General features: G+C 35.9%; 1 protein-coding gene and 2 long non-coding RNA genes across 3 annotated transcripts; 1 reads left to right on the top strand and 2 right to left on the bottom strand.

Moving 5' to 3' along the window:
- Positions 1-628: 628 nt before the first annotated feature.
- On the bottom strand, positions 629-17,329 carry LOC116327076. The gene is made up of 9 exons (XM_039599948.1): positions 17,313-17,329; positions 16,439-16,493; positions 3,804-3,852; positions 2,003-2,278; positions 1,817-1,921; positions 1,714-1,729; positions 1,020-1,087; positions 845-895; positions 629-742 (listed from the first exon to the last, which is right to left on the bottom strand). The coding sequence occupies exons 1-9, from the start codon at positions 17,327-17,329 to the stop codon at positions 708-710; spliced, it is 672 nt and encodes a 223-aa protein (XP_039455882.1). The 3' UTR covers positions 629-707.
- Positions 9,360-10,459, bottom strand: LOC120439148. The gene is made up of 5 exons (XR_005612410.1): positions 10,210-10,459; positions 9,920-10,024; positions 9,761-9,776; positions 9,590-9,657; positions 9,360-9,480 (listed from the first exon to the last, which is right to left on the bottom strand). It is a non-coding gene; the product is annotated as an uncharacterized LOC120439148 (long non-coding RNA).
- Positions 12,169-14,992, top strand: LOC120439169. The gene is made up of 3 exons (XR_005612436.1): positions 12,169-12,295; positions 12,549-12,627; positions 14,832-14,992. It is a non-coding gene; the product is annotated as an uncharacterized LOC120439169 (long non-coding RNA).
- Positions 17,330-19,119: the final 1,790 nt, after the last annotated feature.

The raw sequence follows: 19,119 nt of genomic DNA, 5'->3' as shown, positions 1-19,119 counted from the left end.
GATGTCCCCTTGACAGCACAGCAGGAGTCATAGATCGCATGAATGGTGCTTGATGTAGTGGTTGCAGACTGCTATCCCCAATAGAGGACACAAATTAATTACTGGGACTTATGAGGATATGTGTGAAAAGTTGAAAATATAATGACTTGACACATGGAAGGAGCTTTCTGTTTATATCACACTGGGGAGCTAAATAGTTTGTTTTCAGGGCTTAATAAAAGTCTAATTTGTGTGAACTATGGAAACCTACTTTAGAAGATTCTGTTTAACCAAAGCACATGATCTGTATAGTTTGCAACAAGCTCACTAATCAAAAAATTGAGCCTACCATAGCATAATTAAAAATTTGAATAAGTATAACGTGAAAAAAATACTTTTAGTCACTTCAATTAAATAATGAACCTTTAAAACATCTAGTTTTAACTAGTTTTGTTGACAGTGGATTTGAACTAAATGAGCAGACAGATGTGAGAGAAGCGTTTCCTCTCGAAGATTCAAAAGAAAATCCAAACCAGGTCAAACAGACACAGGCTTTCATACTATTTCATACATTGAAAACGGTGTTAAATCTTCAATGTAGCAACGAGCTGTTTGTAATTATACACTTAAATCATCCTTTTTTTAAAAAAAAATAGGGTTTGACATAATAATCACATTTAACTTAAGACATCAAAAAAATACCACAGATGTGCAGAACTGCAGCTCGTCTAGTCTGATTTGATGCACTGTATTTGTGATCCACCTGAAATACAGTAAGAATAGTTTAAGAATGTCACAAATGAAATTCATGAAATCCAAGAGTTTCCATTTGTTACTTTGATGGCTCATCATTGTCATACTGTACCTGGTGCAGCATCTTCAGAGCCTCTCATTGTCTCATAAACACAACGATCACCTGCAAGTTAATAACAGTTGAATCAAAGTCACAATAATTAACATCTCCAAATGATTTAACATTTAATCATTCCTGAACAGTATAATATGACTGATGAAAGCATATAAACGGTGTTAGACCTGACCGTGGGAAAGAGCCGAGTACACATGTTGCTGATTTTCTTCCTGGTTGATTGTTTCAGACTGTGTGAGCCTGAAATAAGTAAAATATTTTATTATTAGTAGAATAAAATATTTTTTATATCACTGCTGTTGATGAGTTTCACTAACTGTCATGTCTGCTGTGGCAGATGGTGTGGAGTGGAGAGAGTGTGGACCCAAATGCAAAAAATATAGATGGAGAGGAATGTTAAGAGAAAGCAAGGAAAAGCTGACGGGAGAATGCGATAAACTAACAAAAACCTAAACTGTGGAAAGTTAAACATAAAGACATGAGGTGCATTGAAAAACAATACAAAAACCTGAAACACGAAACATGGAACTGGGAACAAGGAACTTGAGACCTGAAAAAACCTGGGACTTGGGAAACATGAGGGAGGTAAGCAGAAAGAGGAGAACATAGGAGTAAATACACACAGATAAGGAGGGGATGGAAAACAGGAGGAAACACAGGCATGAGAAAATATCTGACTCGATGTGACACATGGTACACAGGAGAGGCACAGCAGCAAAACCTAAAGACTAGAAATCATAAAATCCTAAAGATAACGTAGAGAGCTAGAATTACAAATACTAAACCATGAAAAACACAAAATCAAGGAACATGAAAACCAGGAAACACAAACGCTGAGTCCCCAGACCCAAGACCATGATACTGACCTTTTGTGACACAGACCTGTAAAAAAAAAAAAAAAAAACAGAAAGTATTATGAGATTTGGAGAATAGGAGAACATTTTTAATAGTAGCAGCAAAAGCTCTTACCCTTTGACTTTATGCAGTAAAGCAGAAAGAGCAACAGTACAGTGATCAATACTCCAGTAAACAGTCCAGCAATGAACATGAGAAGAGAAGAAGAAGAGCTGTCCTCTGAAATCACAAACAGTAATAATTAATTATATAAACAGAGCAGCTACATTGTATTCAGAACCTCAGTCACTCTCCACATACCTGTTTCTTTTCTGTGTGAATGATCTTTGCTGCACTTCACTGTTTGAAATGCAGACTTCTCACTGACATGATTGGAAACTGTGCAGGTGACATTGGTCTCTCCATCCTGCTCCCTGATGATGTATTGTTGACTGGGACCAGTTAGTGTTTGTTTTCCTACAGTCCACTTGTAGCTGACGTCACCAGTTGTGCTGCACTCCAGCAGAACTTTACATGATTCATTTGAGGAAATCCAGGTAGAATTGATTTTTATGACAGGCTGTTTAGTTATGGGCTCTAATGAGAAAACAGAAGGAGAGAGAGAGTCTGCGTCAGGTCACCATTTGAATCACAGATTAAAGTATATGTTTGTTCGGAGTTCCGCAAATGCACTGTATAAAATTAGGCCAATCAAGAACAATAAACTTCATTAAATTCAGAGAAGTATTGTTCACTACTGTGTCAGTTTAAATTTTTTTAAAAAGCTGAAAAACAAACCAAGATATAAATAATAAAATCTAAAAAAAAGACAAAAGGATATCATGTTATTATTAAAATCATCAAAAAAAGAGAAAAGAAGATAATAATAATAATAATAATAATAATAATAATAATAATAATAATAATAATAATAATAATAATACATTTTATTTATAAGCGCCATTAAAGACCCCTCAAGGTCTGTGTGCCATGGATGTGGTCTCTGGCCGGCTGCAGAGGAAGGGTGGCACAGCGAGCCCCCGGGCGGCGCAGAGGCAGGGTGAACAGGTGTGCTGGGATGTGAATGTGATTGTGACTCTTTATATGTTCACAGTGACAGTTGGAGGAGGAAGAGAGCGGACGTGACAGCGGAGCGGGAGTGTCTGTGTCCCATTACAAACCACAGTAAAAGAATGTTTAATAACGAAGTCACAATGTCAGTGTCTTGTACGTGCGTAAAGGGTCCAACTTCACAGTCACCTTACATTAGTACAGCAAAATTAAAACAAAAGTATATGTGGCGGTGTGGTCCCGGGCTCGGCTGCAGGGAAGGAGTGGTGCAGTGAGCTCAACAGGGCGGTGTTGGAGAGGCAGGTGAGAACACAGCTGGTGGCGTTTGGTCTGATGACGTTTTTTTCCCTTTTTTAGTGAGACGGGAGAGGAGGCTGGGAACAGCTGAGACCAAAGCTGTCCAGACTGTGGACTGTCACAACAAACAAAAACTAAAAATAAACGTGGCATCTCGCTATAAAGAACTGTGTGTGTGTGTGTGTGTGAAGTGCATTTCACAGTATACAAATAAAATCGCAACTATAAAAATAATCAAGGTAACAATAGACTAACACCAAGTTATACTGAAGGGTATGCAGTTCTGGAAAAGGTGGGATTTAAAAGTATAAAGAAATTGACTTTCTGATCGTTATGTAATTGGTGATAAAAAAAATATTGAAGCTCTAATCCACAGGATTTCCTATTGCATCAAATATATAAATGAGCTTTTATCTCAACATGTTTTTACTGTCATTATTATTTTTTAAGTAAAAGGATCATCAAATGTCACATTAGATTTCACACAGATTTACAGGGATCAGTATCAATAAGGACACAAAGGTCAAAATATAAAATAAAGCTGTTTAAATAAGACTTAACACACAATCAATATTTAACAATATCATACAATGGTGGCTGAGAATACACAGAAAATAAAGAAAAGAAAGAATATAAACAAAAGTAAGTTTGAAGAGTCAGCTGCATAAGCTAATAGGGAATCATGTATTAATCCCTCACAAATTTATCAAAAGTTATCAAAATGCTTGTTTAATAAAAAAGAAACATGTCTTACCATGAACTTGCAGAGTGATGGTGACTGAAGGCCTTTGCTTGTCATTCACCTCTGAGACAAAAATGAAATCACCAGAATCTTGAAGAGTCAGTTTTCTCACTGTTAAAGTAAAGTCTTCAGGGTTCAGCTCTGATCTGTCCTTAAATGGAGAGTTTTTAGAAACACCCACATCTTTCTCTGCAACTGTTATTCCTCCATATCTCCATGTTGCTGCAGTCACACCTTCAGTTGGTAAGCCTGACGAAAGCTCCACAGTATCGCCAACGTTTTTATGAATGACATGTTTTCCACTGGATGCCTCCACATCTGCAAATATATGTATACATATTTTTGTGAAAGGCCACAGTTCAAGTTATAAGTGAGTGAGTGAGAAGAAAGTGGCCAAACTGCCTATAACCTTATCCTCCAGTTATAGTATGGAAAGTGCGATTCTTAATGCAAAAGCAAACAAACAAACAGACAGACAATTAAAACATGAAAAAAGTATACTTATAGAATGAAAACAACAACTTATGTCAAGTAACATTTATGATATAAGTGACCTTGCATAACTAAAATTTAAATATGGCAAAAAATATTGCACAATATGGCTCTACTAATGATTTTTTATGTTGCTACTTCTACATGGACAAATAACTAATAATCTTGTAATTTTGGGATAAATAGCACAACAAATGAATAAAAAAACATAAAAAAAACCCCCACGGAAAATAAACAAACTGAAGTTATGGAAATTAAACTTTCAGGAAGGGATTAGAAAAACATGTGTCTGTTAAACTCAATTGTTCATTAATAGCAGATACTGATAACAATATATACTTTAACAGAACAATAGTCTTTGTGATGGCCAAAGCTATAGATTTTTGAAAAAAAAAATGGTGGAACCACAGAATTCATGGGCAAAGCCTGCAGCTGTCCTCTGTGCTGTGAGCTCATCACTTCTGGCCAGTGCAGCTACTACAGTGGAGATACTCAGGAAATGCTTCTGTCGCTAGTGTCATGTCTGACTCACAGCTTTTTTGATAGCACTATAATCAGTTACTTTGTCCTTTCTAATGAATACATGTTGTATTTTCTTTCTTTTCCTTTCTTTTTAAAAATATTCCTTTATATCTACTCTAAACAGAAGAAAAGCAACACTTGGATCCACACATCTACGTGTGCAAAAACACGTCCATTCCTGTCAAAACAATTACTGCATAGAATTGTACTGTATGAGAAGCACTATAAGCCTTTAAGTATGTAAAAAGTGTATCGTACAACCAACACTTACAAAGAAAAAAAGAATCAGGAAGTAACAGCAGAAGAAGGAGTGATCAGTCCTTAAGTTCCTTTAATTAAATTTCAAAAATTCACATGTTATACTTTAAAGCCACTGCTGCATTTAATAATATTGCATTTGGAAACTCAACAAGCAAAATACACTACAAGCCTCTTCCCGGGAAGACACAGCACTTCTTATCTACTTCCCAAGAGGAGAAGTACTTTTGATCTCTAGGCACTATACTCTAACCATGTATCAGAGTTAATGAGGCAAAAAATACAACACATTTCACAGAGATCTGAAAGAACAGGTGTACTTACAATGGAGGCAGACCCAGAGCAGCAGCACAATGCTGTGAATGAAGTAGCTACGATAACAAAGTCGTCCACCAACCATCGCTGTGGAAAGAGGAACGATGTCTGTTTCCTTTTCTCATCTGTCAAACTGTGCTTTCACATGTTAGCACAGAAAAAAAACTGAGACTGTGTTGAGTGGGGGAAGTTTCTATTAACACAGAAACAGAAAAATCAGTCATAACCTGGAATGACATACAAGATTAAAATAGGCAACAAGAATGTATTAAATCTCAATGTTACATATAATACTGTATCGCAGCATTTACTTTATTTTACTGTAACAAATATATTACGTCACAGAGAGTTGCCTAAATGTTCAAGACAACCACAAAATGCTACTTGCATCAAACAATGGCCATCCAGGGCCCTAGTTATTAAAGGTTATTCCTACTTTACATTAACATTACAACCTCTGTACTTTTCTGTATCTGAGCTACATGTGAAAGTAACATCAGAGTTTAGAGTCACTATCTATTAACAACTCAGCAGGAAGCATTAAGCACCAGTGACTGCTGAATATCCAACCTCACAGCACCCTGTTTATATATACTGTACATACTGAGAATCACAGTCTGCAAAAGTGGATGAGGAGGGATAAGATAAGAGGAATAAAAATGACTTGTATGGGCAAATCTGTGTGAATATCCTTTCCCCTGAAAAAAGGGCATGATTATGCATGGAATATAACAAGAAAATATGCATGTTTTCTTGTTTTCTGCAGTCTCTGTCTGTGCTTGCATGATGAGGCTTTTAATAGTGTAGGTTGTGGTTCGTGTGGGGACTTAACACAGGAGGAAGTAAACTACACACAAGCCTGCTCAAAACAGACAAATGACACCTTTTAAAGATGATGTGCTGACCTGCTGATCTGACTATCTGCAGCTAAATGACCAAAACTCAAATTCAAAATTCAGGAACTCCTGTGTGCAAAAGATATGCTATTATTTCTACCGGGACTGGATATTGTTAGGTCTGTGTCACGCTAACTTAAACCCTAGAAAACGCCAACAAATTACAAAAAGATTATACAAACCAGTAAGTAAGCTTCCTGGGGCTACATTTTTATTATTAATAATTTTTAATGATCCTCTCATATTGTACTTTTTTTTACTCTACCAACAATAACACAGACACACCATGTAGGTAGCAGAAGAAAATTGGTGATCAGGAGGAAAAAGAGACGACTGTCCATAGCATGCATCGCCAACAGATAGAGGAAGTGGTTGACAACAACAACAAAAATATACCTGAGGCACAGAAAGAACAGGCCCTAAGCAGCATATCCACAGAGGCAGGAGTCTACCTGAAGGTTAGAGGGATGGATGAAAAATGCAAGCTGAGAGTTATAATGTGGATTACATGTATAATGTGGGGTAAGGACCCAATGCAGGATGCAGAATAAAGTAACAAACTGTGATTGTTTCATTTTATCTTCTTATCTTTATTCATTTATTTAATTGTAATTTTATTTGTTCATTCTTTTTCAACTTTTCTAGAGGCTGAAGCATGTCCAGCAGAGCCCACTTTGCCCCCTGGTGGTTGACTGTCTTTCTCATGTCAGTATAATTCTGGGTTTTCTTATGGTTGAACACATTTCATGGTAATCATGTTTTGTTTTTGTCTCTTTCTGGGAAAAAGCAACTACATTTGCTATGACAGGTATTTCTGCTTCTTTTATTCATTTGTAAAAATGACCACATTTTTCTTCTGAACCAGTTCAACTTAGTAATTGTTTCCTAACAGCCATCTTGGATTCAAGTGATGGTTTCAAAATGTTTCTGAACAAAACCCTGCACACATTTCCTTTTTCTTGGTATCAGTTTAGCTGAAGGTTTATGCATGGTTAATATTACTGCAAAAATAAATACACGAGTACTTAAACTTTGTTTCTGCAAAGTTTGGCATCATGTAATCTGTATGGCTGAATGAATTTCAATCATTTATCTTCTTGTGGGTGTCTCCTGGTTCATTTTACATTCCCAGATAACATGATTAAATAGCACCCGGTGTCAATGAATTATCAAGTCTTAAGGAAAAGTGCAGAAACACTGCAATTCAGCTCCAGTTCTGTTGTAACTGGCTTCAGAAAACTTGAAATAAAACTCAATAAAACAGCATCCTCTGTGCTGTGATTAATCAGTAAATGTATTTATTAAAGAAAGTGCTACTGGACTAATAACAAGAACTCATTATTTTACACTATTTGTTTTTTCAAATACAGATCTGAAAAGTGTTTACACATTGCATGTTAGAAAATCCAAGATTGTTTATTTTATTAAAAACGAAACAAAAATAAAAAAAAACAGTTTTCCGATGATGATTGAATCGCTGTCTAACATGGCTAAATTTCGCCACTTTCCTTCTTTTCCTGCTGTCCGTGACTCTTTTAGAGAAACAGATCGCTGTGATTCATTATCTTCTACGTCCTGCTGTCATGCTTCTGCTGTTTACTTTCTGTGAGTAGTTTTGGCTTCAATATCTGTGAATTAGGAAAACAATTAAACTAATAAACAAACACGATAAAAGTTAAGAAAACAAGGAAAACTTTGTCTCAGTGTATATGATGGAAAATAATAAAATAACTCTCCAGGAAAATCAACAGCCTAGCAGAATATTTGCCACATTGTTTAACTCTTGAATGTTAAATGTGGCAGCATTATAAATGACACCAATTGACAATCTGATGAGACAGCATGGCATATTTATTTTTTTTATAGGAGTGATGTTGATGAAAATCTAGAGGGAAGATTGCAGCTGTGACACAAGTTTGTATTTGTATTTGTTAAATGTAAACCTCTGCCAGGGTGTTATTGAATTTGCTCTTTCAATATGTATGAAAAAAGTTTGAAAAAAACATTGATACAATACCGGATAGTATTTAGAAGAGTGATCTAGAATTGCATAGAATCAGCAAGGTTCTTTTCCCATGTTTCAGACATTTTGCTTTATATTAATATGACAGCATCACACAGTTGATGTAGATTTGTCAGCTGCTCATCCAAATTTCTCCTTCAACCACATCCCAAAGTAATCTACTGGACTGAGATCAGGTGACTGTGGAGGCCACTGGAGTACATGGTTGTGTGGGAAATGTCTGAAATACACAGTCCGGCCTGTCTGGCACCAATAACCAAGCTACTTTCACTGGCCTTTTTTCCTGATGCTCAGTTTGAACAGCAGGAGGTCTTGACCATGTCCACGTGCCTAAATGCTTTAAAATGCGGATTCATGTTTGGATGATTAGATATTTGCATTAATAAGCAGTTGAACCTGCCTACCTATTTAACTGCTACTGAATGTATGTAGCATCAATTTACTGATGCGTTTAGTTTTGTGGACATAAGACTGATGGTATGTATTTGTTGCAACTAGACCTCTTTCTCAAACAATTATTTATATTTATATTTATTGAAGGGCAATTTCATTGCCTCCACTAACAGCATTTTGCTGGTTTTCATATATTTATATATATATATATATAAAGAGAGGTAGTGATTTAAGTGGAAGTAATTTGACAGAAATGCAATGCTGGATAGTATTCAGGAAAGTGAGTTGTGACTGACACAAAATGTTTTGATGAGGTGTTAGATTCTGATGAGAAATGCATTAATGCAATAACAAATATGTTTAGTAGTGAAGTAAGTGTAGAAGCAATAGCTGTGTGCACAAAACAATGGGAAAGTCTAATATATAACTAATTGTATATAGCATTTGCATTCTATTTTTATCCTATTGTATATTTTATTCTATTTTATTCTACTGTATATAGTATTTTATTTTATTTTATTCTATTCTGTACAGTTGTGTACGGTATTTATTCTTATTTTATTCTAATTTTTGCTTCATAACTTTTGCACTGTCCACTTCCTGCTGTGACAAAACAAATTTCCCACGTGTGGGACTAATAAAGGTTATCTTATCTTATCTTATCTTATGTGAGTAGGGAAAATACATTACTTAAGTGGAGTAATGCAGCACCTCATATCACATCATTGTCATACTGTACCTGGTCCAGCATCTTCATGGCCTCTCATTGTCTCATAAACACAAAGATCACCTACAAGTTAGCAACAGCTGAGTCAAAATCATAATAAAGTGTAAATGGTCTAACATTTAATCATTATTTAACAGTGTAATGTGACTGGTTAAACAGTGTTAAACCTGACCGTGGGAAAGAGCCGAGTACACATGTTGTTGACTTTCCTCCTGGTTGATTGTTTCAGACTGTGTGAGCCTGAAATTTTTAAAATACATTAATATTCATGCAATAAAAGTATTTTATTATCAGTAGAACAAAAGTATTTTTGTACATTATTGGTGTTGATTAATTCTCTAACCTGTTGCAACACAGATCTGTAAAAAAATAAATAAAAATAAAAAAATATATATTATTTGCATTTGCATATTAAAAAACATATTTTACTAATGAACATGATAAGAGAAGAAGAAATTGACCGTGCAATAATAAACAGTAATCATAGTTCAGAGTTTCTTACCTGGATGTCTCTTATTGCAGAGACAAACACCCACAGCTGCACTGGATATAATGACAAGTATCAAACAGCCACCAGCTACACCCAGGAAAAGGATCAAGTATTTTTCTGAAACAATACATTTATGTAACATAGTTACATAAAAATAACCATACTGGGAACATCATCAGCATAATATAAATAAATCAGATCTCTTCCACAGTTTCTACCACAGCATTCATGATCACTAATGTCATAATTTAAAGAAACATCAAAAGAAAGAAAGAGGGAGTAAATATGCACACTGCACATACCTGGTTCTTGTTGTGTACTTTTGCTGCACTTCACAGTTTGAAATGCAGACTTCTCACTGACATGATTGGAAACTGTGCAGGTGACATTGGTCTCTCCATCCTGCTCCCTGATGATGTATTGTTGCCTGGGACCAGTTAGTGTTTGTTTTCCTACAGTCCACTTGTAGCTGACATTACCAGTTGCGCTGCACTCCAGCAGAACTTTACATGATTCATTTGAGGAAATCCAGGTAGAATTGATTTTTATGACAGGCTTTTTGGTTATGGGCTCTAATGAGAAAACAGAAGGACAAAGAGAGTCTGTGTCACGTCACCTTTCTTTTGCATCACAGTATATGTTTGTGCAGAGTTCCGCAAATTTATCATATAAAATTAGGCCAATTAACAATAACAAAGACAAGTATTCTTTACTACTGTGTCATGTTGTCATGGTCGCTGGGTTGGACCCAGGGTTGGAGTTTACTTGTGTGAGTCTTATTTTTTCTGTGTCATGTTATATCCTCCAGCAGTCTGCATATTAAATTCAATTTTGTTTATACAGCGCCAAATCACAACAACAGTACCTCAATGTGCTTAATATTGGTAAAAGTACAGACCTTACAATAATACAGAGATTTTTTCTAAGCTTTTCTTCTTGATTTTGTTATATTTATCATGCCTGTCTGATTTTTCAGTGCCCTTATTCCAAGTTGCTTTTCTCTTCTTATGTCCAGTTGGTATTTCTGTTCCTGTGTTCTGTTTCTACTTTTTTATGTCCGATACCGATATCATTTATTTGGATATCTGCCGATACTGATATGAATCCGATATAGTGTATTTTATAATCAATAAAACTTTTTTTTTTGGACTTCATTGAACTCCATCAACCTCCACATTCACCAGATCCCAAACCAAGGGCACCTTTGGGATGTGGTGGAACAGGAGATATAAATCATGGATTTACCACTGTTCAGTCTTCTTTGAGTGTGATACCACCTGCTGAAATTAAAATTAATTGATAAAAATGAAATACCCCAAAAAATAATGTAATAATGTTAATAAAATACTTGGTGTAGCTTGCAAGGTCAAGAGCAGTCGAATGTATTATAAAAGCTGTAACAAACAGTTTCTTTAAAATGTCTCATTTATATGCACTTTTGTAGACATTGCATCACGTGTCGTTACCTCTATATATATATATATATAAAAAAAAAAATCTTAGACGAGGTATGGAAGGGTACTATGTTGTCAGAAATAGCTGTCTGACTGTGAGGTACTGCAACAGCAGAGGGCACCAATACTCCTTGGTGGCGTGTAGTCCGCCAAACCAACGAAGAAGAAAATAGCGCCACTTCTAACGGTCCAGACTGACTCCGCTCAGCAAGGGAGTGCCAGCAGCACCCTGCACTGAACCAACAACCTTCTATTTCAATCTAAGTATATCATTAGACATTAAACGTATATCAGCTGTAACCATAGTTCGCTTGGTCAGTTTTCTTGTTGCATTGAAAGCGTTCCTCTGTTACAGGCTTTGCCTTCAGTCCTGTTTAGTTTTTTGGAAAGTTCATGCTAATGCAGCAGGTTGAAGATTTTAGCTAGCTTTACTGTGAAACAAAAGCCAGTTTAATTTACCAGGAGCAGCTAAAGACAATGTTCCTTTTTGATTTATTTAGGGTTATGTATTTCATTGCGACCTGCTTCTGCCATCCTGACCATTGTAGAGAAAATTTTTAAAAATACATGAGTTGGGTCAGTCATATACTCTGAATAAGCTCACTACACTTCTTAAAACTGAAACAACATTATCTGATGAGGGTATTTCCAAGCTTTGTAAGGCAGTCAAGGGATCCAGGCTGTTTTCTCCATGTCATAAAGGGCCAGTGAGGACAACATACTCCAGAACACAGTTCTTCATACACATGTTGAACTATGTGGAGCCCAAGCTAAATTTTTCAGGACAAAGTGAGAATAGAAAAGATCAGTTTGCATACTATGTACCTCTAAGAGAGACTTTGAAATATTTGTTAGACTGATTTGTGGCAGAGATGTGTAACAGGTGAGGAATCAGCTGAGTCTTCATCAGATGTACTGTGTGACATTAGTGATGGTAAGATATTCAAAAGTAGTACTTTTTTTTTTTTTTAACCAAAATCCATTATGTTTCAAACTACTGCTATACCTAGATGCCCTTGAAGTTGTTAATCCTTTAGGTTATGGAAATAAATAGATAAAACTGTAGTTAAAGGAACCTTGTTTTGCATGCTGTAGATAATTTGGGCTCACATTGCACTGGTGGCTTCTGCTTTAGTTGTACAAATCATTTCTGTAGATATTGTTTAATGACACAATCTGTTTTTCAGGGTGGTGATCCAAATCAGTGTGGAGCAGAATGCACTATAGAGATGTACAACTCTCCTGTTGAACACCTCAAGACTGAAGGTACACCAGATATAGAAGGAGTAAAGTTTGAGTCAGTTTTCAACTGTTTAAAATATTTTCACATCTGTCAGCCAGGTTTGCCATTTTGATTAGGACACAACATTTTTAGGGCATTTTGTCATATGATGTTGCGCTGTTTCTTAAATTATTTGTGAAAAAAAAAGAATGGTTCACCTACTCCATTCTGAATCGGAGCATTAAACAGTTTAAATACTCTGACTCTGATACCTCTTCAAAACCGTGTGAGATCAGTCCTCAAACAAACTCTCAGGACAGTTAATACAAAACTGGAACTTTTTAAGGCTGTTGCATCTCATAATTGATGACGTGGTGGAATGGAAGATGGAGCAGATGATTTTTACCCCACTGCTGCCATGTGATGCGCAGCAGCAGAAGAAAAGGACCTGTGAGGCTCAGTAACAGAGATTTAATTAGAAAAGTACAGGAATTTTGTGCCAAAAAATATTATTTCTTTTAGTATCAATACCTACTGAATGTTTTCAGTCAGTACTAAAAAGGGTATCGTGTTTTGGTACCCAGCCCTACTTGCATTTCAATTCAATTGCAATTTTCATGTCAACGATACAATTCAATATCCCAATGGATCATGATAACTTAATTTCAGTTTGTTTGTTTTCATCAACAAATAAAGGAGGTTACATATAAGCTACTTTTTTTATTGCTCAAAACTTGTCTGAACACAGACTGCACTTGTTGGTCCACTGTGATGTATGTGGCTGAAGAAAACAAATTGCTGTTATTTTTAGGTTGTACAGTCCTGATCAAAAGTTTTAGACCATTTGAAAAATGGCAAAAAATCATATTTTGCATGGTTGGATCTTAACAAGGTTCCAAGTAGAGCTTCAACATGCAACAAGAAGAAATGGGAGTGAGGCAAAACATTTTTTTGAGCATGTAATTTATTAAAAAGAAAGCTTAAACTGAAACAGGCTGTTTTACAGCTGATCAAAAGTTTAGGACCACACCTCCAAAAAACATGGGTAAACCCCCAAAACAGGAATCAAAGTTCCAAACTTGAACTCAGTAATGAATAGGTCCGCTGTTCTTGTTGATCCCTTCATGCAAGCGTTTCCATGAGGTGAGTGGGAACATTTCTCCAAGTGGTGAAGAGGGCCACACGAAGGGTGTCTACTGTCTGGAACTGTCCATTGTCAGTTGGATTTAGATCAGGGAAAGACGCAGGATGGTCCAAAAGAGTGATGTTATTCTCCTGGAAGAAGTCCCTTGTCCTACGGGGATTGTGTACTGTAGCATTGTTCTATTGAAAAACCCAGTCGTTACCACACGACAAGGGCCCTCAGTCATGAGGGATGCTTTCTGCATCATCTGGACATAACCAGCAGCCGTTTGACACCCCTGCACCTCCTGAAGCTCCACTGAAGGAAAAAGCACCCCAGACCATTATGGCGCCCCCTCCACTGTGGCGCGTAGACAACATCTCAGGTGGGATCTGCTTGTCATGCCAGTAACGTTGGAAACCATCAGGACCATCAAGTTTACATTTTTTTCTCATCAGAGAATTTGTTTTTGAAGCCCTTCAGTCTCAGATGCTGTTTGCTGCAGTCGGCACCACTAATGGCCTTAATTTGGGTTGAGGATTTTTTTGGGTCTTCCACTTGACTTTTTTGTTCCATAACCCCCAGGATCATTTAAGAAATTCCAAATGACTGTTTTACTGCGTCCCACCTCAGCAGCGATGGCACGCTGTGAGAGACCGTGCTTATGCAGTTCGACCACGTTCAAAAGGGAACGTTTTTTTGCTTTTGCTATCAGAACGTCATGACAGTGCGACTACCTGACAGAAAATGACAATGAATCCACATATTTGCACAGATTAGGCTGCTGTAAAAAAACAGCCTGTCCAGTTTGTTAAATGTAAGTTAAATGTTTTGTCTCACTCCCATTTCTGCTTGTTGCATGTTGTTGGAACCTTGTTAAGATCCAACCATGCAAAACATGATTTTTTGCCATTTTTCAAGTGGTCTTAATCTTTTGATCGGGACTGTATTTAATAATCGATTAGTTTCTTCTGAATGGATTAAGAATGCTTTATGTCCGCATTGCAATGCATCACAATTGTAAATCATTATACGATTAATTGTGTCAGCTCTATTAGATGTAAGATTGTATATTTGCTTTTGAAATGGGCAGTTTGCTTTATTGTGCTTTGTATTTGCTTTCAGACTGCAAGGAAAGAATGCTAATCTACACCGAGCATCTGAAGAACAACATGCAAGTCCTCAAACACATTGGATCCAAAACCTGTTCCAGTTCCTAAGACACCATCAGAGACTGTTTTGAAAGCCCTCTACTATCAATCTGGATAAAAAGAAAGTTTGTCAACCACTGCAAGTATCAAGTGTTTTAAATTTTATTTGACTGTTTATTATGTCCTTATTTGTTTTTGGTTGTATTAAGTTTGATATTAATTAGATGAGTGCCTTTTTAGTCATTAATTTGATTATTTAATATTAACTGTTTAATTTAATTAATTAATTAAGTGTCTCTACTGGTTTTTAATTAATGTTTCTAGGAAATTATAACAAAATGTCATAGAATGTAAATTTTATGCCAGTCAGCCCTATTATGTTTATTGCCTCATTTGTTGGACCTTAATCTTTTTAGACGACATTCTGGCTAAAACAGCTGCCAATAATTTACTGTAAATATGAACTTTTGAATAAAAAACCATGTTTTGTATTATACAGCTCTTCTGTGCTTTGTCAATAGGAGACGGTAATCAAACTTATTAAAATTGTATTTTAACAGGTTTACATTATATTAGTTTTTTATTTCAATGTAATTATTGTGCAAAAACCAAAGTTCACTGTGAATTTTACATTTCTCAACAAAGTATACCGTTATGTATTCTGCATTATCACTATATTTTCCGTAATATTCAACTTTTCACTATGATACCGTATTATTTTATACAGTTTCACTATATGTAACGAAGTAAGACTGTAATCAGGTTAACGGAATGTCTGTTGTTTTCACATGAATTACCCATAAACAATTTTACAATTTATTTTTAAATTCATAGTCATTTACTGTAAAAAAAATATTTATCATTTACTGTGAAATTTATGGTTACCAAAATAGGATACCGTTTTGTGTTGTACATTTACAGTTTATTTTTCACGGTGAAATTCTGGCAACCACAGCTGCCAGTAATTCACCGTAAATTCTACAACTTTTTTTTTTACAGTGCAGGGTCTGCCATTTAAGCAAGAATGCAAATTAGATTAATTATGCTTAATCTGATTCTGATTCTCATAGATTTTATCTAAAGAGGTTAGCAGTGTTATTAATCTTTAAACAGAAAATCATGGAGAGACGAAACAACGGTGTACAAAAAAATGGAGGTTTCTCAACTATTTCAAACCGTTCTTCAAGTGTCAAGGTTGAAATATAAAATAAACTGTGTAACTGGTATTACACACAGTCATTATTGACCTTAACACATTATGCTGGCCAGGAATGCACAGAAATCACAGGCAAATCTATCAAAGTATAAATTAAAAGGAAACAAAGCCAACCCCATAAGCTAACTTTTTAGTCTTTTTATTAACTTATTAGGATGCCTTTTTAATTAAAACAAACAAGCAAAAAAAGTGTCTTACCATGAACTTGCAGATTGATGATGACTGAAGGCCTTTGCTCATCATTCACCTCTGAGACAAAAATGAAATCACCAGAATCTTGAAGAGTCAGTTTTCTCACTGTTAAAGTAAAGTCTTCAGGGTTCAGCTCTGATCTGTCCTTAAATGGAGATTTTTCAAAAACACCCACATCTTTGTCTGCAACACTTATTTTTCCATATTTCCACATAGCCACTGTCACACCTTCAGTTGGTAAGCCTGATGAAAGCTCTACAGTATCACCAACTTCTTTATGAATGACACGTTTTCCACTGGAAGTCTCCACATCTGAAAAACATACAGACAAGCAACTGAGTATAATCTTCATGAAAGATAGCTTTTCAGCATGTCAGCGAGTGGGTGAGACAAATACATGCAAATGGCCTAAAACTTTATTGTCAAAGTACAATTTTAAAAGTAAAATCTATCAAATCAGACAGTACAAAATCTCTTTACTGAATGAGAACATCATCATACATAAGTGATTACACATACATAAGTATCTATGATATGACTGACTTGGAACAACAAAAATTTAAACATAGCAAAAAATAATAATACAATATAGCTCCATTAAAGTTCTTAGGTTGGTGTTTCTCTGTGAACAAACATGAATTCATAATTTTGTAATTTTCACATGAATGAAAACTAAAATGTCAGAGGCTGTCTTTCAGGAAAACAAAAGAAAAATAACAGGAAAAAAAGTGAAGGTAATTGCTCATTAGTAGTGGCTACTTCAAATTTACATGTTATTGTTATGGCTTTAAAGCCACCGCTGCATTTAGTAATACCACATTTGGAAACACACAAGAAAAATACACTCCAAGTCTCTTCCAAGGAAGACATGTCACATGTGACACTTCTCAATAGAAGAAGATCTTTTGACCTACGTACTAACTTTGAACCAGAGTTCATGTGGCAAAAAAATACAACACATGTCACAAACATCTGGAAGCAGAGATGCACTTCCAATGGAGACAGACCCAGAGCAGCAGCACAACGCTGTGTATGAAGCTACAATACTGTCGTCCACCAGCCATCGCTTTGGGGAGAGAACTATGTCTGTTTCCTCTTCTTATCTGTCAAACTGTGTCTTCACAACTAAGTGCAGAAAAAAAAAATAACTGAGAGTGGGGGAGGTTTCAATCAAAATAGAAGCAGAAGAAGTGGTCATAAGCTGGCCGTACAATTAAGAATTCAACTATAAGACATTAAAGTTCACAGTTAAATAAAATATATTTAAGAGGATTTTCAAAAACACTGTTAATAAATTACAGAAAGTAGCCTAAATGTTCAAGAGGATCACTATAAAATCATATTTACATCAAACAATATCCAGTCCTACATTACAAACTCTGTATTTACTGCTAAGAGCAACTGTATCTGAGCTAGATGTAGAGGTCAGAGATGAGAATTTCTATATAATAACATTTCAGCAGAAAGAACATAACCACATCCTGTCATCAGTTTTTTCACAATTAAGAGAGTGCTGTCCTAAACTTTATTCACTGCTGCCTGTCCAGAACAGAGGAGAACATATACTGAGATAATGAACCGCTGAGGGTGTTTATTGGTTTGAACTTGTCTTAAACATTTATAAAAGTGACAGCTTTGATCTGTCATGCAAGAGGAATCATCAAGCACTGGCTGCAGCTGACATGTTTGTGGTGAATAAAGTTGCTTCCACCACAGTCACCGCTCTGTCTGTATATACTGAGAAATACTGAGATGCATGAAGAAATGACACTGATAAATATTAAAGAACAGTAAGATGCACAACAAGTCTGTGGAAGCGTTTCTTCCCCTGAAGAGAGCAGCACATGATCAATCCTGTTTTGAAGGAAATGGTTTTGGTCTAAAGTAATAGAGTGAAACTTTGTCCAGTGTATTGTCAAACATTTAAACACCGCTGCTAAGTGTTGCTTTCTCATAGTGCTGTACAATATGTAAAGGAAAGCATGCATATTTCCTTGTTTTTGTTCTGTTCTTGCGTGCATGATGAGGCTTTTAATAGCACACATCTTAACTAGATTTTGTGGCTTGGGTGGGGAAGTAAACGACAGATCATCAAGATAAACATAATTGCTATGCAGCCTGTTCAAAACAGAAATGATATGATATTGTTGAATTAAAATAAAAATAAGATTAGCACTGTATGTATATATATATGTAGGAAATCCTGTTCATTAAAAAACATATTCTTATTTGTCTGCCAACATTAAATATTGTTACAACTTTGTCAAGCAAAAGGGATCATCAAACCCTTGTTACTGCTGACATGTTTGTGGTTAATAAAGTCACTTTCACCACAGTCACCACTCTGTCTGTATATACTGCACGTAAATACTGAGATGCACGAAGAAATGACACCGATAGATATTAAAAACAGTGAGAGGCATGGACAATTCTGTGGACAATTTTTCCCCCTGGAAAAACAGTCCATGATCAATCCTGTCTTTAAAGAAAATGGTTTTGGTCTAGAGCAATACTACTTGTCCTACTTTGTCCAGTGTGTAACACACACTATATAAATGTTTCGTCTGCATTACATCTGAAGAAGAGGATGTATGACCATGCTGACTTACTGAGCCGACTATGTACAGCTAAATGGACAACATTCAAATTTCAAATGCAGAAACTACTTTGTGTAAAAACTAGTGCTGTCAACATTAATCTCGTTAAAATGACGTTAATGCCATAACTGCATTAATGTGGCAAATTTCTGTTAGCGAGTTAGCGTGGATCGCCCAGTGCGTGAGGCTGCACGGCATCAACGCATTAGCGCTGTTAGCTCTTTAACGCGTTAGTGCTGTGCAACATCATTTTAAAG

This window comes from Oreochromis aureus, linkage group 3, assembly GCF_013358895.1.
Source record: "Oreochromis aureus strain Israel breed Guangdong linkage group 3, ZZ_aureus, whole genome shotgun sequence".
In the NCBI taxonomy this organism is placed as follows: domain Eukaryota; kingdom Metazoa; phylum Chordata; class Actinopteri; order Cichliformes; family Cichlidae; genus Oreochromis; species Oreochromis aureus.
This window is presented reverse-complemented; position numbering and strand designations above follow the sequence as displayed.

Bases quoted from the DNA above. Each gene is read 5' to 3' on its own strand.
- LOC116327076 (XM_039599948.1), bottom strand. The intron at 2,279-3,803 runs GTAAGACATGTT...TTTTCTCATTAG, and splicing joins CATCACTCTGCAAGTTCATG to AGCCCATAACTAAACAGCCT. The intron at 896-1,019 runs GTCAGGTCTAAC...ATTAACTTGCAG, and splicing joins GTACTCGGCTCTTTCCCACG to GTGATCGTTGTGTTTATGAG.